This window comes from Aquarana catesbeiana, linkage group LG03 (genome assembly GCF_042186555.1).
Source record: "Aquarana catesbeiana isolate 2022-GZ linkage group LG03, ASM4218655v1, whole genome shotgun sequence".
Taxonomy (NCBI): Eukaryota; Metazoa; Chordata; class Amphibia; order Anura; family Ranidae; genus Aquarana; species Aquarana catesbeiana.
This window is the reverse complement of record NC_133326.1, coordinates 684,770,261-684,797,033: the sequence shown is the minus strand read 5'-3', so window position 1 is coordinate 684,797,033 and position 26,773 is coordinate 684,770,261. Positions and strand designations below refer to the sequence as shown.

Below are 26,773 nucleotides of genomic sequence, written 5' to 3'. Positions count from 1 at the left end.
CTTTAAAATCCCATGTTCTTACAACATCCCTTTTTTCATCTCCAATTATATTTAAATGTTGTGGATCTAATATTTTTACGAAACTTTGAAAAAGGTAATAAAATTGATCTAAGGGATAAAATACTTTCCTAGATCTTTACATAGTATTCGTAACATCTCCAGACCAAATTGTTGAACTGTTACCTTTTGCAAATACTGACCAAAAACTCCTTCCCAATATATTACATTCAAAAGTTCCGGTTCTGTTGTTTAACCCATAAGATCCCAGCATTTTAACAAAATTTGTTTTGGATTCTATTTTAACGTTGACCTCAAAATTATTACTATTAATTAAATATAATTCCATACAGCAATCATATCCCTGTCCTACAAATACATATCCATACAATTCTTCAGCTGTATTGTTATCAACGTATCTAGTATTATATTCTGTCATTTTTATTAAGATCAATATCTTTATCACTCTTGTCCTCTGTATTAATATTAATGTCTTTATCACTTTTGTCATCTATATTGATATCAGTATCTAGATCTCTTTTGTCTCTGAATAATGTAATGACTGTTGTGAAATTCTTCAATCCTGTTAACCTCTGCATAGCTGGAACAGTTTGTGATATATTTTACCACAGATACAATTGTCACTAGTGAAAAGATGAATCCTGTGATGATGATAAATCTTCTCTCTTTAACACTTTCTTTTGTTGAACTGTCATCTTTCTTCTTTTTTTGGAATCCATGATTCCTCCAGGTTAATGAAATATAATTAATTCCTAGGAAAAATAAAAGCAGCATCATTTATCTTAGAATATTACATTTATTATACCCACATTTTTATTTATACATGCTTTTTCACTAAATTGAGAAATCCTTGAACTAGTACCATTGTCCCTTGAACATCCAAGATGTCAAATGGACCTTCCCATTTACTTTGCCATGGTCCACTTCTCCTGAACTTTTAGTTCTGCCTGTGACGTGTATCTCACCATCTGGGTGTGACCTTACACGTGGCAACTCTTTGATCACCATATTTCTTTCTGTATAAACTTGTGCTAACAGCATCTAATTTTTGATTTAAATAAATCTTTCCATTCTTAATTATCAATCTTGATAAACCGTTTATCTTGAATATAAGATAATTTTGGTTTTAATAAAAAAATAACAAAATGTTACAAGAATCAGATATGTGTGTGTGGATGTAACAGCAGTTCTCATACTGTGTATGTGTCTTGTGTTTACTGGAGTGAATGTCTATTGCAGCATCTGCTGGAATGCATGTCTGCCAAAAACTCTGTTACAGGCATTCTACTCCTAAAAAAACAACCCCCCTCCTTTTCTTACTCAGAAAGGTTCTTTTTTGTCTTGTAGTCCCACAGATGCAGGCTCTCAATGAGGAGTATCCCCCCTCCTTTTTAAGAAGGTGGGTGTCACTTCACTCTCAAATTCCCAAGGGTGGGGCTATGAGCTATGTGAGTAACCATTTAACTTATACAATCTACAAGTTTCTTTAAACTTCTAAAACAAATACTACATATCAGTATATATACAAATTGTCTCTTACTAATCTCCTAAACAAGGAATATTGTAAAATAAAGAAATTATGATCTTTTAACTCAAACTTAAAACTGTGTGGAAGGACCATTTTTTCATACAAGTAATTGCATGTAACACAATTCTGTTCAAATTGTCCTGTATCATCTATAACCAATACACTCTTATGCAAAAGGAGCACAAAATACCAAAAAGAAATATCATTTTCTGAATGACATTCAATACCTTTAAATAACATCCTAGTATCCCTTCTCAAATCACAAGCATTGCAGTATAATACACTTCAGAGGGACACTAACAATCCTTGCTGTGTATTGCCAACCAAACGTTCATTGTGAAACACAAGTGACAAAATAAATTCTTCCTGTCATTAATTCAAATGAAGAATACTTTGTAACTGAAAAAACTGTACCTGCAAACTGTGAATGATATGATACATGAAATCTCTGTCCTATTCCCAAGATTTTACACATTACCTGCATGATTTTACCTATAAAATGGAATCCTCTGTCACTACTGAGGTTTGCTAGTATACCCCAAACTAGAAAAACATAATTAATCAACATCCTAGCAATAATTAAAATAGCTTTGTATACAGATTAGACAAGATTTAATTACTCTGTCTACTGTCTCTTCCATTTTGTCCCAATAGAATTTCTCTTTAAGAATTTCAAGCAATTTTTGCTTACCAATGTGATCTAAACTGTCATAGTTAAATTTAGTGAATTCCACCTGTAGGTGTTGTGGTACATTAAAATATAGAAAATCCATCTAAGTCATGATATTAGATTCAGTTTTCATAAACTAAAATATAGATCTTATACCATCCGATGAGGAAGAAAAGATTGATTTATCACCTTTTAATCCTCGGAAAACAAAGGAAAATCTTATATTTGTTTTTTCCACAACATAATTTTGACCATATTCAGGTTAAAATCACTAATTCTCCATACAAATCTGCATCCTTTGCTAATTGAGTACAAAGCTGTTAATTACCCCCTTTTCAGGTGAACTAAACCTCTCAATGTTCCTTCTGAACAAAAAATAAATCATTAAAATCGTAATAATCATAACTGGGAAAAATTAATAAAAAATTAATAATCCAAAGGAATACAAAAAATATATCAAATAAAAACCAAATCTCTGAACCTCAAATCATAACCTTATTATCCATAGCAAAGAATCAATAACCAGAAAATCCTTACCATCCATGCAGTTCAATTAAGGACTGCTAACATTGTTTTTCACAGTGTTATAAGATACATAATGATACCTTTCCTGTCTTAATGAACTATTTGCAGTTTGCAATCTTTGCATTTGGGTCTTAAAAGGGAAATTAGTTTGATTATTATGGCCTCTATACCTCAAATTACTACACCAGCGCACAGAATACACTTCATAGCGCCTTGGCATCGTTTTCGGATAATACAACCTCTTTTGTATATCATTATTATTAGCCATCACACAAAACCTAGCTATGTGACCCTCTCTTTTGCAAACTAAACATTTAAGAGTTGTTTTTTTTGCATATACCTTTCTTTGAGTATATGGCGATGAAAATTTACATTTCTGTTGAATATTACTATTATTCAAATCAACAGACTTCACGCTTTCATTGTCTGAGGAAATATTAACCTCCTCAAATGACTCCACTGTGTCAAATCCAGAATCAGCATCATTATCCCTCGCCTCTGACTTTGTCACGTGTTCATAAGCTAAACACTGAGCATGTGCAGAAGACTGAGCTTCCAATAATTGCATTTTAAGCAAACTTATAACATTCTCTTGTTCAATTTCTTTCTGAGTTAAAAAAGTAATACAACTTTCTTTTTCTTTAAACGATTCCAATAATGCATTCATTTTATGTTCCAATTCATCTTTTTCAATCAATAATTGTTCAATATGTAAATTCTCCTGTGTTTGTGCAATTTCTGTTACACTTTGCCTTTGTTTTCCTGGCATATCAAAAACCACTGCATTGAAAACCGTAACTAACTTCATCACATTACTTAATTTTCTCTTAGATTTAGCTAATGAAAATCTATTCTTCTCTATTTCTTTATTTGCCTGTAGGCATTGATTATACATTGATTGCCATAACTCAGTGTCTGAAATATAACTGGCTAAACCTTCAAATTCTAAATGACTTTCTTCAGCTATAACATTTATAAATTCCATATTTTGGTACTCACCGAATATAAAACTTTTCCGTTTTCCGCTGGACTCTAATTAAACCGTCTGTCAAGACTTCTGTATCCAAAATCCTCTGGTCTTCACGATCAAACGAACAATTCTAGGTTCTTTCAATATTTGTGAAGTTTTCTGTTCGTCACTTGTCCCCTCTGATCAATGGAAGAAGTGGCAAAAACTTCTGACGATTGAAACTGGCTGGCTCGCCAATGAAATAAATGGCTTAATATTGTATAAAAAGCTTTCAATAGTGGTGATTGCTCGTGAGACGAATTTTGGAATTATGTCTGCTTGAGTCAGCTTAAATCAAACTGTGTGTTTTATTGTACACACATAAAACTTGGAAAATACTTACAAAAATAGTACATTCATATTCAGAATTAGTGTTGTTTCATATATGCAAAAAATTTTCAAATATAGTTCATTTGTTTAAAAGATCTGAAAAGAGTTCTTAAAGTCATTAGACATGTGCTTTCCTTTTGTCTTGGCCTTTTAAAGATGGCCGTTTAACTTCTTGTGTCCTGGAAGAAATGCTGTATGCATAGAAGACAGAAAAAGAGCTGTGTGTCTTGAAGGAGATGTATGTAGCTTGAAGGCAGGAAGTAGCAAGAGATAGAAGACTGTTTTCCTTCTGAATATATGAACTCAGTCTTTCAAATTCGCGCCCAAACACAAATCCCTCCCATACACTCCCCTTTCTCCTCCTTCCTAAGAGTGGGGGGCTAACAGAGAGCAACATCTGGTTTACTTTAACAAACCTTCTAAACATGAAACAAGATATATGTGAGAGAGACTATCAGACCACTTAAAACATAAACGCATATATCAAACAGAGTATCGGTTACATAGGAAGATTTTCAACCCATACATATATTATTTACAAAATCCATCAAATTCTGACAGGTTCTTGACCTGCAATCTCCGTCAATGAGTTGCCATCTGAATGTCATTAGCTCAAAGTCTTATCATTCACACAATTGTAGAGAATGCATATTCTTTTTAATAAAGCCAATTAAAATTTAGATATTAAGAATATAACAAAGGGTACCTATTTTACTCCCCTTAATCGAACTGTATTGATTGGTGGTTATATGTTATGTTGTCCCTGTCTACTGTCCATTGGAGTGTTATAGATAAGAAAGGGAAGAATAGTGCTGTTCACAGGTATATGTAGTAAATCTGCTAGATAAAGTAGTTTAGGGGCAAGAGGGTATAGGCACACGTAGAGAAGACTGGCCAGTCATTATGGGCATTGAATTAAGTAAGGGAATGAAGGATGAGAGACCCTCAAAAATGCCCAGCGCAAGAGGAGCGCTATATATGAACCAAAGGTGCGGTTCCGCCTATACTGAGCCCCTAGATTAATGGTTAGAGTGGACAGGGATCCACAATGGGTAACTGGGTTACCAAGGTCCACAGGGACTAAGAATCATGCAGAGTAAACAGCTAGAGAAACAGCTATCTATGTGAGCAGGATGGATCAAGGGTGACATTAACACTAGACAGAAAGGGACATTATCATGTTAAGTTGTGGGATGAATTTGGAGTCAGGCACTCCAACTAGTAAAAGTCAGAAACAGAGAAATGAGAGGTAAAACAGAATACTTTATATGTTGTCAGAGAGAGAAGATGGGATGAGAACTCTGGCTGCCTGTCTGATCATAGAAGCTAGATATAAAAGATATCTGAACAAAATAAGGAATGCAGAATTTAGGCAGGAAAATATTAATGAGAGTTAAAAGAAAGTGAGAGAATGATATGCATGTGTTGTGTACAAATGGGAAAAAGTAAACGATTTTAGAGAGATATTGGTGTATGTGTGTGCGAATGCTGGGACCTTTAGTTCTATTGCTTGTGTGTGTCATGTATGCAGATATGACCCCCTCCTTTGTGCTCTCATGAAAGAATGTCCCTGAGAGGTCAGTGATAAGCTGGAAGGACACCATGCCAATTCCAGTTTTTCAGACAAAACATGTGCCGGGTTAACTAATCTAATGGTAAACAATGTGATCACAATTATTTTGAATCTGTTTTCCAAACATGGTAAAATGAAGGTTACATTTAACCATGTATTACACAAATTGAATATCCTTTGATAGTAGAAACAGTGCATTTAAAAAAGGGAAATTAAGTAAAATTAAGTAATAATGAGTATTCATTTCTAATAGGAGTTTAAAAATTTTATTAATAATATAGATATATTGAAACTGGTTTAGACAACCTTTGGTTGGAAATGAAATTCAGGTTAATGGGAAAATTTGTAATGAATGAGATTAGTTTAGATTAAGATAACAATTTTGTAATTTTACATTTATACAATAAGCCCTTATTGAGAGAAAAAAAAAGATTAAGATGAGGTTGTTATTTTGAATAAAGCTGCCATAATATTTAACAAAGCCAAGATGGATGGGATACATAAGAAGTTCTTCTACAAAAATGAAATTTGAAGGTTTTTGATAATAACTTGATGTGCGGTCCATGATGTGAGAGTTATAATAAATAAAATTTAAATATAACAGACCCATCACATCAAGTCCACACACCCTGTTAGGATAGATGCCACCTGCAGCAAGTTGTTTTTTAGTTTTTGATGCTTTCTGGTCCATCATACAGATTGTTGGTCCTTTTACTTATTTTTATTTTTGAAATCCAAAGCAGAATGTGTGGATTGTGAAATGATGTGCCCCTTTTCCTTGTAAGTACAGTGGTATAAGCAGAAGAATATTTTGAATTTATGGGCATCTCTGCATGACCGCAGGGTATTGTTATCATTTATTATAATATTGCCAGGAAAAAGTTGTCTTTTGAAACATGAAACTGGAGTTCTTACACAAACAGCGTGACAGAAAACAAGCCATTGTAATATATTTATGCAAGCTGGACCCAGTAATGAAGGGTTCATCCCGATATATGAGAGCTGTAGCTTTTATGCAAAGGTGCTATTAGACAAAGTTAGATATTGTTTTGGTCAATGGTCCGACATTCTGAGCAGCAAATATACAGATAACTAAATGTTTGTCTAATGAAAGGTTTAAAATATGAGTTTGTTTATGTACAAATCTAACAATGAAAAATGCGTACATTTGAATCCAGACACCTTATTGCCTCTATTGGAGGAGGCTGGAGACAAAGGAAGACATTGTGTTAAATTGATGACGTAGGAATCAGCTGCTGTGAGCCCAGTGCGGGACACACTCCCCTGAAGACCCAGATATTAAATTTTTTGTAGATTTGATTATGCAGTTTATCACCCAGAAGGATACTCTGTATTCAGAGTCATTGGATCCTTTTTCCCCAGCTCAAGAAGCAGAGCTCCATGTTTTAGCAAAGCCTGTGAGCTATAAAAAGAGTGTATATTTATATAGATAGTCAAGATATAGAGAGCTTTTGGTTCCATTTAAAGGGCCAGAAGTTTGTTTTTACTTCGGCAGGTAAACCAACCAAGCATGCCAAGTTAATTTGATCGGCTGTTTTCAGCCTTCCAGGTTCTTGCTGAGGTAGCCATATTAACTTTAAAACTCACACATGGAAGCAGACCATGTGACTAAGGATGCTGCATTTACAGCCCCGGACACTTGATGGGTCTGTGCAACTCACAGATTCCACCCCAGTTCTGGCCCAGTATAGCTGGGATTAATAATTCAACTTTAAGGACCCCAGAACGAGAAGAACAAGTGGTCCACAGGGGGCAACTTCTTATGAAACAGGACTTTGGAAAAGGTGATCATTTATGTCTGCCAGCCACTCTTTTCCCTCCAGCTTGACACATGGACCGTGTCATCAGTCACAAGCAGTTATGGCTGCCTTAGTAAATGAGCTTGGGATAGAGCCAGGGTTCTCCACAGTTGTTTTTATAACATACCACTTCTAGTTTTACCTGTTACCTAAAGTGTTACCAAAAGCTGAACATCCCTTCCAGAGATCACAAAAAATATATATCCAGATGCCTAAGTCAGGATCTTACAAGTATGCATTTTGTCTGTATGGACATGTTTTCTGGATGTCCAGTGGCAAATGCCACAGTAAAAAGTGTTATCAGAAGTAGTAAGAGAGTACAGAGAGTAACAGAGGAAATAATTTTTTTATAGGAGAGTCCTTAATAGAAGTTTTGAGGTTTTATTTTTACACCCCTTACTGTCTACAATGTAGCGGACAAAGTAGAGTAAGAACCTAGAAAACTTTTGCCTGAATGTTTTCTTATATTTTATCAAGCCCCTAAGGGGGATGTTGGACTCTCTCCCTATGGGATTTGGTTTGGGAGTGTGTTACTCACTTGCTTATATTTTGTCTCAGCAGCTGAAGTCCTCCATTCAGATCTCACAGAGAATGTTGCTGATCTTTTAAGGTTTTTTGACAAACTCATTTATGTGTTTTCTCCCCAATTCCAGATCCTAAAAGTTTGGAAGGATCTAAAACTAAAGCCAGGTGACTTGTGGATTGTTAAGAGATATTTATATATAAGGAAATGTTTGGAGACTCAATACAGCATCTATTTCATGTACAGTTTTTGCAAAACTTGAAGGAAAAGTCACCTGGATCCACACCAGACACTGCAAAAATGACTAAATTAAAGAAATCTCTGTGTTTGATTTGTTTCCCTCTTGTGAACACAGTCTAGGGTACTTTTTGATTCAATTACTTTAATTGTAAGGGATATATATATATATATATATATTTGAAAAGTAGTTCAGCCATGTTGAAGTCATATTTGTCTTTTGTTTGTCTTCCATTTTATGTAGAATTGTCTGTGTTCACATATGCTGATAAGTCAGCATGACCACAATTCAGCTAGACGGCCATTCTAGCCACAGGAGTGTACAGCCAGTACTCTGTAAATATGTCTTATCAATCATTTGTTTTTCACAATGAAAAGTCATTTGGTAATGAAAAAGTTGCTCAGCTATTATTTTCTCCACAATGGAGTTTTTTGCCTCTTTGGCCAGGACTACTTATACCTAAGCGTGTGGAGGTTCCAGGTTAAAGGTGATAGAAGGTGTGGTTAGTGATCAAAATATTGATCAAAAGAGGGGAGACTGTAATGGAAATTTCTGTATATAATTGTATTGTATTTTGTATGTATTGCACACTGCCCTCACTGTGCACACGGCACTAATAATGTTTTCAGTACATGTTTACATTCTTTCGAGTCCTGATTAGAATTAGCCTGCCTATGTAACGCCCCTTGTTACCATAAACGTACAATTGTAATATTAATGTGATACCTACGTAATCATGTGTATAAAAACCTTCAATTGCGTCATAATAAAGCAGAACAGTTATTTGGAAAGATGCTGAGTGTATCTTTTGTGTCTGTTCCCTACTGCAGTACTTATTATTAATTTGGAACCACTAATCAATATGAGGATAGGAGTTGCCTATCATCAATTTAACCGAGTCAAGGGCATGCGCCCTCAAAGTAACATGTGAGTGAGCAGCTATACATGGTGACTACCCATTGGGGTTGCCCAAAAAGTGGCCTAATGGTTCATAGTTAATAAGTGTGTGTGCATGAAAGTGAAATATCAACTTAAAATGAGTATAGTAAGTGTGAACCATACAAGTGTGGGTGTAAAGTGTTCCACACTAAATAAGGTACCAAAACATGCATATAGACAATCATAAAAATCTTGCAAGTGAAAAATGTGCAATAATGTTGCTTCCAGCACGCAGCAAGTAAATGGTAATACGGAGTGAAAAAATATGCAAAAAAAATAAATAATATCAAATACTCAAAAAACCAATAAACATAGTTTAGTAAACATACATTAGTAAGTTAAAAAAAGTGTGGCGGAATTCCAAAAGTCAGGGCGCCATTACTACAATACTACACTATGGGAGCCATTCTCTTTCTTACATGAGGAATATATCTGTGGTCATAACCATCTTATCTGGAGCCAAAGGGACGCTTCTGGGACCCATATAGCAGACACCTGGCTGGACCGGCTAAAACAGAGAGTAACTACATGCGTACTACCCCTGCAGGGGTGACTGGATCCGGTGAGTAGGGACCCTTGAGGGGGAGCACACAAGTCACCTGGAGATACTGCAAGCACTCAAGTCACCTGTTGATGGTTTCTGCTATACACATGTGCACAGCCTGATCATTACTTATACGGGAACTGTTATATATTTTTCATTTATATATACAGGCTTACATGTTTTTTCTGGTGGTGCTCTGACTTTTGAAATTCCGCCACACTTTTTTGAACTTTATGTTTATTGTTTTTTTTGAGTATTTGATATTATTTATGTTTTTTTGCATATTTTTTCACTCCGCATTACTATTTACTTGCTGCGTGCTGGAAGCAACATTATTGCACATTTTTCACTTGCAAGATTTTTATGATTGTCTATATGCATGTTTTGGTGCCTTGTTTAGTGTAAAACACATTACACCCACACTTGTATGGTTCACACTTACTATACTCATTTTAAGTTGATATTTAACTTTCATGTACACACACTTATTAACTATGAACTATTAGGCCACTTTTTGGGCAACCCCAATGGGTAGTCTCCTTGTGTAGCTGCTCACTCACATGTTACTTTGAGGGTGCATGCCCTTTACACACATATACCTGTACACACTCTTTAGTATTACCCCCATTAGAGGGCTTGTTGTGATATTTTAGGCTGGGATAGCAGGTGCCGAGTTCTGCTGTACATCCTATATCCTAGGTACAGCCCCCTTATCCCATAACATGCGCCTTAAGTTATTAGGTAGCGCCACTTTACCCCATTTTTTGTTTATTCACTCACAGACATTACAGTGGTGTGTAGGTCTCCGATGGTCCATACCCAAATAGGGTGGTTTCCAAGAAGGATGGCATGTCTGTATCCTTTCCCTACTCATCTGAAACCTCTCCCTGCCGCTAATCACTTGTAACTTTTAGAAGGGTGACCTGTCCCTGCACTACCCATATGCAAAATGCGAGCTAAGCTTGGGAGCCAGGGCCTTAAATAGACTCTACCTGACCCAAGATGGCTACTAGAGTCACATGGGGTGGCAGCATCCAATTGGATAGCTTGCCCAGTGACCCAGGAAACAATAGAGGAACCACATTCCTCTTGACTTTCTCTTTCCCTGTAATGCCGCTACAGTTGAGCGCCCTGTGCAGTGGAGAAAGTAGACTGCACCTACTGCACCCTAAGCATTTGCATGTAGGCTGCCCTAAGTAACAAATTTCAGTACAGGTGAGGAGCCTGTACAACTGTGCAAGACTGAAATGAAGGCAGGATTTTATGTAAAATATTTGTCCCAAAAGGAACAGAAATAATTTCTGTAACTGCTTAAAACGTGTTGTCTGCAGTCCAAGCTTTAATTTGTTGCTTATGTAAAGTCCATCTAAATCTACTAGTCCACTGATACTATCCCCCTCCACAGGTTGAAAATGTTGCTGTTAAAGAGTGACTATGTTGCTCCTCCATACAGTAGATGAAGTGGGGGAGTGAATGTAGCCACCCTTAGACAGAATGTGTGTTGCTGGCGGGATTACCAGGTGAAAACAAAGGGGAAAAAAAGCTTAGAGAAATAAAACAAATGCAGCCACTCCCTCTAAGGATAGGTAAGCTGCAACAAATTCCTTTTTTGTTTTTTGGGCTTTTTTTGGTTTGGATACACTTTAATAAAGCTGTGGGTTCTATAATTATTCACCCAACATGATTCTAAAGAATTGTAAGGAGAAAATGCAGTTACTAGTGGGGATGGAAGTAGATGACCAAAACCGAAGGACTATTTTGGGGATGATGGCAATTACTGTAGATGACACCTTATGCCTGGGACAGTCAGTAAAATACCTGGGGCATGTGCCCTGAGTGCTCTAGCAACACCCCTGATGGACCATTTATGTATTTATACAAGGTGACCAAATTCCCCCTTTTATTGCCTCTCAAAGATGAAAATATTATTTCCTGAGTGAAGTACCCAGGACAAGGATGAGGCAAAGACAAGGTCCAGTGTAGTAAAGACCAAATGGGAGAGAGATTCCTTATTTCACATAACATGGCATTATGATATTGCTTCACTGTGGCCTGAATTCACACAGGAGAGACATCACTACTTCTGGGAAGTGTGCATACTTAAGATGGTTGCAACTATTGCAGAGGACTCCTGGGACACTCAGTAGCAGGCCTAGGGCATGTATCTTGAGTGTCATGGTCTACCAATGCCCCAGATGGACCATTTATGTATTTATACAAAGTGATCCTATCCCCTACCCCTTGCCTCCTCTCAAGGTTGACATTAATAATTTATAGTGAAAGGATGAGGATGGGGCAAAAAAAAGGTCAAATGTTGTGAAGACCAAATGGCAGAGTAGTTCCATATTTCACATAACATGGCACTATGACATCACTACTTCTGGGAAATGTGCATGCTTGGGATGATGGCAACTATTGCAGAGGACACCTGGGACACACATTTTTTCCACCTTGATTGCCTCTTCTCAAGGATAAAAATATTTGTTCCTGGTTAAAGGACAAGGATGGAGCAAATACAAGGCCCAGTGTAGTAAAGAGTAATTCCTTATTCCACGTAACATGGTACTATGACCACTATGACTTTGCTTTACTGTGACCCACATTTACCAAGGAGAGACACCACTACTCTTGATGTGATAGACTCACCCAGGACAGAGACTTTTGGAGGGGACTGAATGCGAGCTTCTTGCCTACCGACTATGGGCCCTGTCATTTGAGGGAGCTACAAGCATTTAGGAAGATGTTCTGTTATGTAATGCAAAAGGACATTATTAAAAAGGCTATGATGGTCTCTGCCAGCTTGGGACTCATAGCTGATATATCATCAGCAAGCCACCTGTCTGGGGCCCCGGCCATAATGTGTTTATTGGAAGTAGATCTCCTGCTATTGTCTGAAGGTGTTCTGTGTTTATACTTATGTTTTTGTGTATTGTACCTTCTGAGCTTGGAGCCAGCAAGTCTGACCTGCAATAAGACATCTGAGTCATCCAGGTGTGTCATTAACGTAATGTTTATAGTATATGTTAGTTGTTGTAATTATGGTATATTCTTGTGTGTTCCTGTTAAACTCCCTCCCGCTCTACAAGACTCTGGTCCGGCCGCACCTAGAGTATGTTGTCCAGCTCTGGGCATCAGTCCTCAGGAAGGATGTACTGGAAATGGAGCGAGTACATAGAAGGGCAACATAGCTAATAACATTGCTTTACTGCGGCCCGAATTCACCCAGGAGAGGCATCACTCCTTCTTGGAAATGTGCATACTTGGGATGATAGAAACTATTGCAGAGGACACCTGGGACACTTGGTAGAAGATCTTGGGCTCATGCCCTCTGGGCCCAGCAATGCCCCTAATGGACCTTTATGCATTTATGTAAGGTGTCCATATCTCACCTTGATTGCTTCTTCTCAGGACAAAAATATCAGTTTTTGATTAAATGACCCAAAACAAAGTTAGGGCAAAGATGAGGTTCAGTGTAGTAAAGACCAAATGGCAGAGCCATTCCTTATTTATATAACACAAAACTATGACATTGCTTCATTGTGACCCACATTCATCTAGGAGAGACACCACTACTTCTGGGAAATGGGCATACTTAGTATGATGGTAACTATTGCATAGGGCACCTGGGGTGCTCAGTAGAAGACCTGGGGCACATGCTCTGGGTGCCATGGTCTAGCAATGCCCCAGTGGACTGTTTATGTATTAATACAATGTGATCATATTCCACCTCTTGATTGCCTCTTCTCAGAGAAGAAAATATCACCTTCTTAGTAAAGGGCCCAAAATAAGGATGGGGCAAAGATGAGGTCCAGTGTAGTAAAGACAAAATAGGAAAGCAGTACCTTATACCACATAACATGGCGCTATGACTTTGCTTCACTGTGACCCACATCTACCGAGGAGAGACACCACTACTCTTGGGAAATGTGCATTCCTGGAATGATGAAAAATATTCCAGAGGACATCTGGGTACTCAGTAGACCAGGTGGACATGCCATGGTCTAGCAATGCCCCTGATGGACCCTTGATGTATATATACAAGGTGACCACCATATTCCCCCTTGAATGCCTCTTTGCCAGGGTGAAAATATCATTGACTGAGTAAAGGACCCAGGACAAGGATGGGGCAACGATGAGGTCCAGTGTAGTAAATACCAAATAGCAGAGCAGCTACTTGTTTTACATAACATGGCATTATGACATCGCTTCACTGTGATCCACATTCACCCAGGAGAGACACCACTACACCTGGGAAGTGGACATAAATGGACCTTTTATGTATTTGTGATGGACCTTTTAGCATTCATCTGGGCATTGCTAGGCCATGGCATGTGCACCCAGTCTACTGAGTACACAGATGTGCTCTGTGATATTTTTTATGTATTTATACAAAGTGATCATATTCCCTCTTCATTGTATCTTTTCGTGGATGAAAACATAAGTTCCCCAGTGAAGGACCTAAAATAAGGATGGAGCAAAGATGAGGTTGTAGGTCAAATGGCAAAATACTTCCTATGATACTGCTTCACTTTGACCCACATTCATCCAAGAGACACCACTTCTCCTGGGAAGTGCGTACAAACCTGAAGCTCAGCCAGAATGATAACCTAACCCAGAGGAATTTAGGAGATTCTGATAGGTTAAAGTCCAGGTAGTGTAGAATTACTCACGAATAATAATTCCAGTTCTTTATTAACATTCTGAGTTATTGTGATCTTTAAAAAAGGATAGTGTGTGACGCCAATAAATCCTACTAACTGCCAGATTTATATAAGGACTTATTTTTTGCTTGCCACAAAACTGCCATAATTTACGAGGTTGAATTAGATAAACACGTGTCCTCTTTTTTCACCTCGTTAAAGTGTAGGGAAAGGTAAAACATGTTTTTTAAGTTTTGGAGAAGGGTTAGAACTAGTGATAAATCAATCTTCGGTAAACCCAGCAGGAAGTTCACAAACCCTGAACTTAGCACTGAATGCCATTCAAATCTATGGGAGGTAAAACTAACTATTTTTTTTTCTGGTCATTTTTTAAGGCTAATAGGTAAGCTATTGTTGAATTAAGGGGGCATGGAGAGCTAAGTATGCCACGGGGGAAATCAAACAACGAAAAAACAAAAAAAAAATCTTAAAAATTACCATTTAGCTGAGATAGGGTCTGTTCATGTGACTTAAAGGACTACTTTGAAAATACACAAATCCTTGAATAACATGATCGGGGGATGCCTAAAGCCACATACACACAGGCCAACATTGGCTGGTTCAATAAAAACTGGCCAACATTCGGCCCTTGTGTAAGGCAGCTGGTGTGACAGAAGCTGGCCATTTGGCAGGCTTCTGTCAGACAAGCATGCTGAAAAACCAGCAGCCAACTGGCACCCGATCAGCGCTCTCAGCAAATGGCTGAGAGCACTGACCAGGGTGTTCTGTCCGGGGGCCAGTCCCCTGTCAGAACACAAAACAACAGCAGGGAAAAGTGCTGTACTAAAGTCAGAGCTATCAGTTTTTGAACGAAAAAAAAAAATAGTAGTGTGTGCCAGGCTTTAGTCCTCTTGCACAAAGGATGCCTAAAATGCCACATCTTTTAGGCAGGCTTTTTTTAACTGATCAAAATGCTGCACATTATTTTTAAAAGGCCTGTACACACAGGTGCATAAACTTGCAATGCATATAGATCAGTAAAAAAAGTAAAAATTTGCTCTTTACTCATGTGATCGACTGTGTCACATGTAAACAAATAAGTGCCATTTATTGGCTATCCTCACCTCACACTGACAGAGCGTGTGGCGAGGAGAGCTGATCAGCTGCATCTCCTCACAGGGGAGACCTGTCCAGGTAATCAGTGCTATAATCATCCGTGCCCTGATTACAGTACAGCCCCAGCAATGCCCATCAACACCAATCAGTGTCCATCAGTGACACAAATCAGTGCTGCCTCTCAGTGCCCATCAGGCAGCCTATCATTGCCCACCAGTATCACCTATCAGTGCCCATCAGTGCGGCATATTAGTGCCACCTAATCGGTGCCCATAAGTGCCGCCTTAACTGTGCCGCCTCTTCAGTGCCGCTTCATCAGCGCACATCAGTGAAGGAAAAAAATTACTTATTTACAAAATTTACTGACATAAACTAAGAAAAACATTTTTTTTCAACATCTTTGGTCTTTTTTCATTTTTTTTGGCAAAAAAAAACCCAGCAGTGATTAAATACCACCAAAAAAAAAAAAGCGTGAAACAAAATAAAATTTCATTTGGGTACAGTGTTGCATGACCGCGCAATTGTCATTCAAAGTGTGACAGCGCTGAAAGCTGAAAATTTGGCCAGGCAGGAAGGGCGTGAAAGTGCCCTGTAGGCAAGTGGTTAATTAAGGTACAGTATGCCATTAATGTCCCCGAAGTAACAATATCCAGTAGAGTAATCAACATCAGTCACGGCATCCTGTTATGTAAATCGATTGTCAATCACTGAGAACAATTGCCAGCCGATGTGTACATACCACAATCCCATCACTAAATGACAGATCCATGCCACTGTGCTAATGTAAACACTGACGGGGATCCCAGGTGATATCATTGACCATCAATATTGGTACACTGTGGTAACACAATGCACCAATTTCTCGAGTATGAATTCTTAGTACTTTATTCTAAGTAGTAACAAAAACTAGTTACAAGCACCTGACCTCACAAATGCTTTTTTTGGCTGAATTTGCAAAAATTCCCACAGACATACTCCAAAATCTTGTGTGTAAGCCTTCCCAGAGGAATGGAGTTTGTTATAGCTACAGAAAGGGAGTTGGCAGTGCAATATTAATACCCATGGGTTTTACAGACTGTCCAATGAGCTCATCTAGTCAGGATATTTAGATAGTCAGGATATGGCCTATAGCCATTTAGTGTTCTGGTTTTGCTAAATTGCCTTTGCTGAAGAAAATGCCGCTCTATGCCCCTACAGTGAATGTCTTGTGACCAAAGGTTTAATATTTGGTCACCTGATTTCTGTTTAAGAGGTTCAAGATCTACACTTTAGGTCTTGTAACTCATACCAAACTAAGAATGGTGCAGTATTTTCTCTGGGAGAGGTACATCTTTCAACCCTTTTACTTTGCAAATATTCATCCCAGCCTAACTGTTAACATACTGTAGCTTTCTAAACATGACCTAAAAAAATTATAAACCTTTCTCTTTTCTTCCCTAGTGGTAACGGGAGCTACGGATGGAATAGGGAAGTCCTACGCTAAGGAGGTATAATGTTGATATAGTCTGTACTTCTGTTCACTTACGTTATCCCTATCACACGTTTTTTTCTTGTCAATAGTTAGCCAAGATGGGATTCAACGTTGTCCTGATTAGTCGGACTCTGGAAAAGCTTAAGAATGTTGCAGCAGAGATTGGTAAGACATTGTGGTCAAATATTTCTGTGGTTTAAAGTAATGTTTTCTTACCTTCCTTAAAAGGGTAAAATTTTGAGTTTTGGATAGCATAGGGGAAGAGTTTGAACCTCTGCTTGATCTTAATTGCATTCTGGGTCTTGTCTAGAGGTTTCTCATCATGCCCCATCCTGTCATGATAACAGGAAGTGAGAGGAAATCCCCAATCCCCAAAATGTGTTTCGTCCACTGGAGAAATCTACTGACTAGGAAGAGTGAGAAGCCCTTCTTGATTTTTGGGTCCTCTTTGAGGAGAATTTTCATCCACTTGCTGCCCGTGGTGACAACTGTCACTGGGATAGAACGTGAGGGAAAATCTCTCCAGTAAATACTTAGAAAGCAATAGAAACACTGAGACCATAACCTAAGAAAACTTCAGGTGCCGCCCAAAGTTCCCATCACTAATTCCGGTGGCTCACACAAATGGAAAACGCTGGCCTGGAAAGAGACCATCACGGCTCAATGCATTTAGTTTGAGGAAAGAAAAAGCCCCAATCGCCACACGCTAACCAGACCCAAGTATAAATGGATGAAAGTGGTTTCAGCCTGGCTGAAGCCAATTTTGTCCATAGTATACTTGAGTCTTATTTGTGTGCAGTGATTGGGATTTTTTCTTTCCTCTGACTGAAAAAAAAACCCTTAGTTTCTAGCCCTTGCCCATTTTGTCAATGGATCAAGACAACCATCTGCCAATAGATTGCTTCAAGATTTGGTTGGAAATTGTTGGTGGTAGGTATACTTCGAGTTTCTTTATGATTGAAAGTTGGTTGAAAATGGTGGATAGTTCCTTTAAATTTTCCCATGCATGTGTACTATAATTTTGTGTAAATGTTTCCTAACTAAACAATCATCTTTTTAAATAAGTAGGAATGTTTATTGATATATGTGTTATATAATTATTTCCTAAAAATAAAACACTGCTGTGCGAAATTTACAGCAACAAATAGCTTCCAGGCATATCCAAAGTACCCCTTGGGCCCAGAATTACCCTCTGGACCTATATAAAGTATCCCATGGGCCCATCAAAATTATCCTGGGCCTATCAAAAGTACCTCCTGGACCCATCAGACTTACATCCTTGACTCATCAGAAGGATCTTCTGGACGCATGAGAAGTCCTTACTGGATCCAACAGAAGTACCTTCTGGATCCATCAGAAGTACATGCTTGACCCATCAGAAGTACATGCTTGACCCATCAGAAGTACCTCCTGGACCCATCAGAAGTACCTCCTGGGAGAGGATATCAGAAGTACCTCCTGGACCCATCAGAAGTACCTACTGGACCCATTAGAAGTACATCCTTGACCCATCAGAAGTACATCCTTGACCCATCTGAGGTGACTCCTGGACCTATCAGAAGTACACCCTGGAGTCATCAAAATTACATGCTGGACCTATCAGCAGTATCTCTTAGGTTCATCGGAAGTAGCCCCATGGGTCCATCTAAAGTATCCCTGGAAACATCAGATGTACCCCCTGGGATCATCTGAAGTACATCCTTGACCCATCAGAAGGATCTTCTGTACCCATAAGAAATACTCCCTGGACCTATCAGAAGTACCTTCTGGACTCATCAGAAGTACCTGCTTGACCCATCAGAAGTATATGCTTGACCCATCAGAAGTATCAGAAATACTCCCTGGACCTATCAGAAGTGCCTTCTGGACTCAGAAGTACCTGCTTGACCCATCAGAAGTATATGCTTGACTCATCAGAAGTACCTCCTGGACCCATCAGAAGTACATTGTTGACCCATTTGAAGTGACTCCTGGACCCATCAGAAGTACACCCTGGAGTCATCAAAATTACATGCTGGACCTATTAGTAGTACCTCTTAGGTTTACCAGAAGTAGCCCCATAGGGCCATCTAAAGTAGCCCCATGGAGCCATCTAAAGTATCCCCTGGAAACATCAGATGTACCCCCTAGGCTCATCTGAAGTACCCCCTGGGACACTGGCAACCCTGTTTAAGAACCAGCCATTTAAAGAAATGTGCCCTTTTTTCTAAAAAATGTCCTAATATTTCTGAAAAGAAGCAAAAGTCTAAACCCTTTAATCCTAAACACTAATTGTTCTCATGGTCTGTGTCATTACCAGATTTTTCCTACTGAAGACTTCTGTGCTGCCTAGCATATCATTGATGGATGGAAAACGTTGTTCCTGCAATGGCTTTGAAAACAGAAGTAACATATGATGTTCTATATAACCCTTTCCTGCTCAGTGGAGCCTGCTGTCAATCAGAGGCCAAAAGAAAGGCTATATACTAGTGTATTGATGATGAATATGTGACCATTTCAAACTGAGCATATGATGAAATATGTATATTTTAGCAACTGATGTCTACAGGTGTACTGATCAGCCTGATTTGTGGTTTTCATTAGTCTCATCTGCATACACATTTTTATATCTTATTTTAAATATTTTATACAATATATTTTGCTTTGAATTGCCCAGATCTTTAACCGGTTTATTCTACTATTATTCTACTTCTACAGAGAAACAGAGTGGATGCAAAGCCAAGATCATCCAGGCGGATTTTACAGGAGGAGCTGAAATTTACCCAAATATTGAGGAGGGCTTGAAGGACCTGGACATTGGAATCCTGGGTAATTACATTCTATGAGAGGACAGCATATCTCTATAAAGATGGGGTCAGACAGAGATGGAAGCTATAATGTGGAGAGATGTGATTGAATATTATCAGAACAGGATCAGGCAGAAGTGGGATCTATAATGTGAAGATACACTGTATTACCAAAAGTATTGGGACACCTGCCTTACACGCACATAAACTTTAATGGCATTGCGTTGGTCCACTGTTTGCAGCTATAACAGCTTCAACTCTTCTGGGAAGGCTGTCCACAAGGTTTAGAAGTGTGTCTATGGGAATGTTTGACCATTCTTCCAGAAGCGCATTTGTGAGATCAGGCACTGATGTGGACGAGAAGGCCTGGCTCGCAGTCTCCGCTCTTATTCACCCCAAAAGTGTTCTATCTAGTTGAGGTCAGGACTCTGTGCAGGCCAGTCAACTTCTCCCACCTCAAATTCGCTCATCCATGTCTTTATGCACCTTGCTTTGTGCATGCTGGAGCAGGAAGGGGTCATCCCCAAACTGTTCCCACAAAGTTGGGAGCATGAAATTGTCCAAAATGTCTTGGTATGCTGACGCCTTAAGATTTCTCTTCACTGTAAATAAGGGGCCAAACCCTACCCCTGAAAAACAATCCCACACCATAATCACCCCTACATTAAATGATCTGGACCAGTGCACAAAGCAAGGACCATAAAGACACGGATGAGTGAGTTTGGGGTGGAGGAACTTAACTGACCTGCACAGAGTCCTGACCTCAACCCGATAGAACACTTTTGGGATGAATAAGAGCAGGCTTCTCATCCAACATCAGTGCCTGACCTTATAAATGCTCTTCTGGAAGAATGGTCAAACATTCCCATAGACACACTCCTAAACCTTGTGGACAGCCTTCCCAGAAGAGTTGAAGCTGTTATAGCTGCAAAGGGTGGGCCAACTCAATAGTGAACCCTATGGACTAAGACTGGGATGTCATTAAAATTCATGTGCGTGTAAAGGCAGGCGTCCCAAGACTTTTGGTAATATAGTGTATGTGATTGGATAATAGGACAGGATCAGACACAGTTGGGATCTACTGTATAATGTGGAGAGATCTGATATGATATTATCTGCATAGGATCAAGAAATCTGTGATCTTAAATGTAGAGATATGTGATTGGTTATTTGATATTATCAAGACAGGATCAGAGTGGTCTGCGATCTCTAATGTGGAAAGATGTGATTGCATACAATTGGGACAGGATCAGAAAGTACTATGATCTACAATGCAGATAAAGATTGAATGATTTTTTTCTGTTTCAGTAAATAATGTTGGTATGGCCCACGAGGAGTCATCAGAATTTTTCAGTTCTGATGACATAGGCAAGGTGAGCTTGATTCTTTTTTTATACACGTTCGCCTTTAAAGCCTTCACAATTATAATTTTGAGAATTACAAACCATAAGTAAACACTCTTTCTTAATGTTATGCCGCGTACACACGGTCGGACTTTTCATCTACAAAAGTCCGACAGCCGGTCCGACAGACTTCCTGCGGACTTTCGGCGGACTTGCGGCAGACTTTCTAACGAACGGACATGCCTACACACGACCACACAAAAGTTTGACAGCCTAGTACGCGGTGACGTACATCAAGTCCGGCGAGACTATAAAACAGAAGTTCAATAGCCCGTACGACACCCTTTGGGCTCCTTCTGCTAATCTCGTGTTTATCTCGTGTTAGTAGAAGTTTGGTGAGAGACGATTCGCGCTTGTGAGACTCGTATTTTTCAGTTCGTTTTAACTGTTGTTCAGTCTGTGCTTGTGAGGTTTGTATCTGCTTTTCAGTGCGTTTGGTCAGTTGGCATTGAGAAATCTTTGTTTTATTGGCCGCTCGTTCCTGATTTTCAGGTCGTTCTTCACAGGCCTTGCTGTTCTTCAGTGCATTCTGTTAAGTGTGTTCTGACCAGCCGACCGTTTTATAGCCATGTTACCTGTACGTACTCGTCGTTGTGCTCGTGCATTGTATGTGTTTGGTGTTGTAGTTTATTCTTCAGACCAAGACCAGTCCATGAACAGGGCGAGGAGGAGTTCATGGACCAAGAATTGGTTGCTCCAGCGTGACCAGTTCTGTCACATGCCATTGCTCCGTGAGATCCGTGAGAATAATCCTGAGGATTTCAGGAACTTTCTCCGGATGACGGACCCCGTTTTTGACCGTTTGGTGGCTTTGCTGACCCCCTATATCAGCAGGCAGGATACCTGCATGAGGCAAGCCATCACTCCGGAGCAGAGGCTAGTTGCCACGTTGCGGTACTTGGCGACGGGGAGAAGCCTGCAGGACCTCAAGTTCTCGACAGGCATCTCCCCCCAGGCTCTGGGGATCATTATCCCAGAGACCTGTTCTGCCATCATCCAGGTCCTGCAGAAGGACTATATTAAGGTAAGAATTTTTTCTTTTATTAGCATCACATGTTCTTTTATTTATTCTTTAATAATGTAATGTATTTCTTAGCTCAAACACTACTTACCATCATTGTAATATAGTGTGAATGTCCCCTTTTTCTTCTCACGCATGCTTGATTTGTTTCATGTTCTTCTTTGTCATGCATGTATATTTGCCTTCAATAACCTCTCCAGCATACAATGCTGGTCACATATTCACCTAGTCTACTCAGTTTGAATGTATTTAGTCAGCTGCATTGTATTTTGTTTCCCCTAAACTCTATCCAAATAGTGTGCTTATAATTAGCTTGATTTCAACCCCCCCCCCCCCCCCCCTAATAATTTGCTAGAATCTTCTGTGGTGTTGATTTTTAAAAAGCAAATATATGTTGCACTTTGCAAAATGCATGTGCACTCTACAAGTGCATTTGCTCCAGTGCTTTAGTAAATGAGCAGAAGCTCTGCTGATTTCCATCATCAAATCATATACAAGCCACAAAGTGTTTTCATTAATTGCCCTTGCATGTGGTTGTGTACTCCTTGCAACATGAAAGCCTTTTTACCTTACCTCATTTACTTTAAGCTGGGGAGCAACTGCACTTGCAGAGTGGGACAACTGCAGTCTTGTAGCCTTTTTAGTCCATAAATCCCTGTGTGTCCTAAAATTAATATTTTTTGGTAATTTCACCACCCCCTAAAATGTAATCAATGTTCCATCAGAGGGGGTGAGCAATCTGATAAGTGTGCCTTTCAATATTATTTCTTCCAGAAGATATACATTATTTAATGTTATACTGATGCTGTGGAATAATGTTTTTAATTGTATAATTTTCTTGCCATGTTCGATTCAAAATTACTGATTTTTGTTTTCTTGTTTGATTCCCCAGTTTCCTTCAACGCCACAGGAATGGCAGACTGTGGCATCCCATTTTGCCACCCGTTGGGACTTTCCCAATTGTGGAGGGGCTATAGATGGGAAACATGTCCACATTGTGCCACCACCCCATTCGGGGTCATACTATTTTAATTATAAGGGGTTCCACAGTATAGTTTTAATGGCGGTGGTGTCGGCACACTATGAATTTCTATATGTGGACGTGGGGAAGAATGGCCGGATGTCGGATGGAGGAGTATTTGCCCAGACGGAGTTCTGCCAGCGTCTTCAGAGTGGTGGCCTGGAATTGCCACCTGATGCGGATAACGTGGAAGGACTCCCCTTTGTCTTCATTGCCGATGAAGCCTTCGCTCTGAGCAAGCACCTCATGAGGCCATTCCCCCAAAGAACCCTCACCCCGGAGAAGAGGGTTTTTAATTTCCGGCTGGCCAGAGCTAGAAGAGTGGTTGAGAATGCGTTTGGGATTCTGGCCAGCCGGTTCCGCCTGTTTCAAACCTCCATTAATTTGGCGGAATACAAACTTAATTTTATCATTTTATCGTGCTGCATCCTGCACAACTTTTTGCACAAACATTCTCAAAATTATATGGTGCCAGTTGGGCCTGAGGCCGGACTTATCGTTGAGAATCTTACGGGCCTGGATACTGTCCATACTGGCTTGGCCCCCCAAAGTGCCCGTCAAGATAGACAGCAATATGTTAATTATTTTATGGGTAGGGGGGCCATTGCAATGGGCCAGGATATCTAAAGATTTAAAATAAAAACAATCTTGATGAAATCTTGAATTATATTTATTGCTTGCCTTTCTTTTGGGCTTTCTCCTAGGTTATGGTCGAGCAGTTGTAGTGCCAACTGTATTTTCCTTGTAAATTTCTAAATAAGCTCCATTGCCACTGTAAACCACTTTTTTGAAATTTATAAACAAACTGATACTGAGCATTGAAATAACAAACCACACATTTATTTAATTCTAAGCAGATGTTTTTAATCTTTGGTATCCATTCAGTTATGCATGTAGTATAAAATGTTCCTAGCCAAAAATATAAAGATATATTAAATAAATTTAGAATAATATAATTAGAGTTAAATATTTTTAGATAATCAAAAATAAAATTTGTTGGGCATTTTGATTTCAGCAAACAGGCCTTTTTTTTTTTTTTGGTGTTTTTTAAAATCCTTTTTTTTTTGTCTTTTTTCAAATCCTTTTTTTTTTTTTGGTGTTTTTTAAAATCCTTTTTTTTTTTTTTTTGTCTTTTTTCAAATCCTTTTTTTTTTTTTTGGTGTTTTTTAAAATCCTTTTTTTTTTTTGTCTTTTTTCAAATCCTTTTTTTTTTTTTGGTGTTTTTTTAAAATCCTTTTTTTTTTTTTTGTCTTTTTTCAAATCCTTTTTTTTGTTTTTTTTCTTTTTTCAAATCCTTTTTTTATTTTTTTTTTTTTGGTTTTTTTGAAAAATAGGCCTCCTTTTTTAAATGTTGTTAAACAGGCATATAATTTAACAGAAAATAATAAAGAGAAGGCCCAGAATGGGGTCAGCAAACCAGGACATGAAGGACATGATCGATGTTTTGGGGTTTAAAAAAGGGCATTTAGATTCGACCCAAAACATCAATCATGTCCTTCATTTCCTGCTGCATACGATCCAGCCGATTCCGCATTTGATCGATCTCCCCATTCCAGGCCATTATTTGAGCAATTAGCCGTTGGGCACTGTCTGTGGTGAAATAGTCACTTGGACCTAAAGTGGAATGAAAAAAAAAAATTGAAATATTAGAAATATGCACACATAGTTTACCTTACCATAAAGCTGGTGTCTCAGACACTGACCTGGTGGGGTGCCCATGTCGCATACTTCATGAACATCCTCGGGGGTGGCGCTGTTGCTTGACTCAAGCACAACCAGATCACCTAAAATAGAGTAGAAAAATTACATAAAATAAAAGGCAGCCATGCATAGATTACCGTAAGCTGGTGTGTCAGACACTCACCTGGTGGGGTGCCCATGTCGCCCACCTCTCCTTCCTCCACATCCTCAGTGGGGCTTGGGCTGATTTCCCAAGTATGTTCTTTTGCTGGGGGGGGACTGGGTTCCTCTTGTTGGCTGAGTGATTTTTCCCCTATGTGAAGCAAAAAATTAATATACTTAGCACACAGATATTTTAGTACATACTAATCTTCAAACATTTGTAGTGAAGTGGTGTACAAATTGTCTGTTTGTGTAGAGTTCCTAGTAGACTTCAAGATTTTAATTTCTAAAGACATATCAAGATGGATAGATATCTCGATATCTAGATATCAATATCAAAATATATCAAAAAATCTTTGGATCTCTCTCTCTCTATATATCTATAACTAAATATAAATCTTCAATCTCAAACAAAATCTAAATCTAAAAATAGATATTAATTTAATTAAAAAAAAAGAAAAAAATTCTATATCTATCTATATCTACCTATATATCTATATACATACATATATACATACATACATACATATGTATATATATATCTATATATATATATAGATATATAGATATATATATATATATACACACACACATATATATATATATATAGATATATAGATATATATATATATATATATCTATATATATATATATATATATATATATATATATATATATACATATATATATATATATATATATATATATATATACATACACATATATATATATATATATATATATATATATATATATATATATATATATATATATATATATATATATATGTGTATATATATATATAGAGAGAGATATATATGTATATATTATATATAGATATGTAACGATGTTTATCAAAAGATCGTTTCAAACGATGCAAACAATCGTATAGGAATGAAAAGCACATGGAGTGGTATACGAGGTAATCAACACAAGATGAAAACACAGGTACTTACTTTTTTGCAGCACTTTACGGATCCGTCTGTACTGATCCGGCTCCCTGAGTTTCAGGTCAGACCATCTTTTTCTAATTTGATCCTTGGAGCGCTGTACCCCAAAATAAGCCTGTAAAGTGTCCACCACCTTCGCCATTATTTTGGCCTTGCGCAAATTTGGCCGGGCGTACGGCCCATACTTCCCATCATAGTCCTTTTTTTTAAGAATGGCCACCATCTCCACCATCTCTTCAAAGGACATATTGGAGGCCTTAAATCTAGGCCTCACAGATCTTGACGTTCCGGCCTCCGGGCTTTTTTCGCTACCTGAGGTAGTAAACATGTCATGTGTCTCCACCATTATTCACCCCACTACACGCCGTAACTAAAAATGGGCGGAGAACATGAGTTAAAATCGAACGTCAGGGGCGGGCGACACAGGCGGAGTTTCACACATGCGTAGTGTATAAAGAGGGGCCTTGCGCACGTGTCGTACGTACGTTCTGTGCGTAAAATTAAGGGGCGGAGAACATGAGTTAAAATTGAACGTCAGGGGCGGGCGACGCAGGCGGAGTTTCACACATGCGTAGTGTATAAAGAGGGGCCTTGCGCACGTGTCGTACGTACGTTCTGTGCGTAGAATTAAGGGGCGGAGAACATGAGTTAAAATTGAACGTCAGGGGCGGGCGACGCAGGCGGAGTTTCACACATGCGTAGTGTATAAAGAGGGGCCTTGTGCACGTGTCGTACGTACGTTCTGTGCGTAGAGTCAAGGGCGGGTTATATGCGTAAACAAAAAGAACGTCAGGGGCGGGCCAAAT

The 26,773-nt window shown here is 38.7% G+C and overlaps 1 protein-coding gene across 1 annotated transcript in view; it reads left to right on the top strand.

Annotated features, from left to right (window-relative positions):
* LOC141133547 (very-long-chain 3-oxoacyl-CoA reductase-like) overlaps positions 1–26,773 on the top strand; it is a gene marked incomplete in the record, with an annotated part of 54,772 nt that overhangs the window by 24,689 nt on the left and 3,310 nt on the right. The window contains 4 exon segments of the mRNA XM_073622995.1: positions 16,914–16,960; positions 17,034–17,109; positions 19,642–19,752; positions 21,039–21,103. Coding sequence (XP_073479096.1) covers positions 16,914–16,960; positions 17,034–17,109; positions 19,642–19,752; positions 21,039–21,103 — 299 coding nt within the window.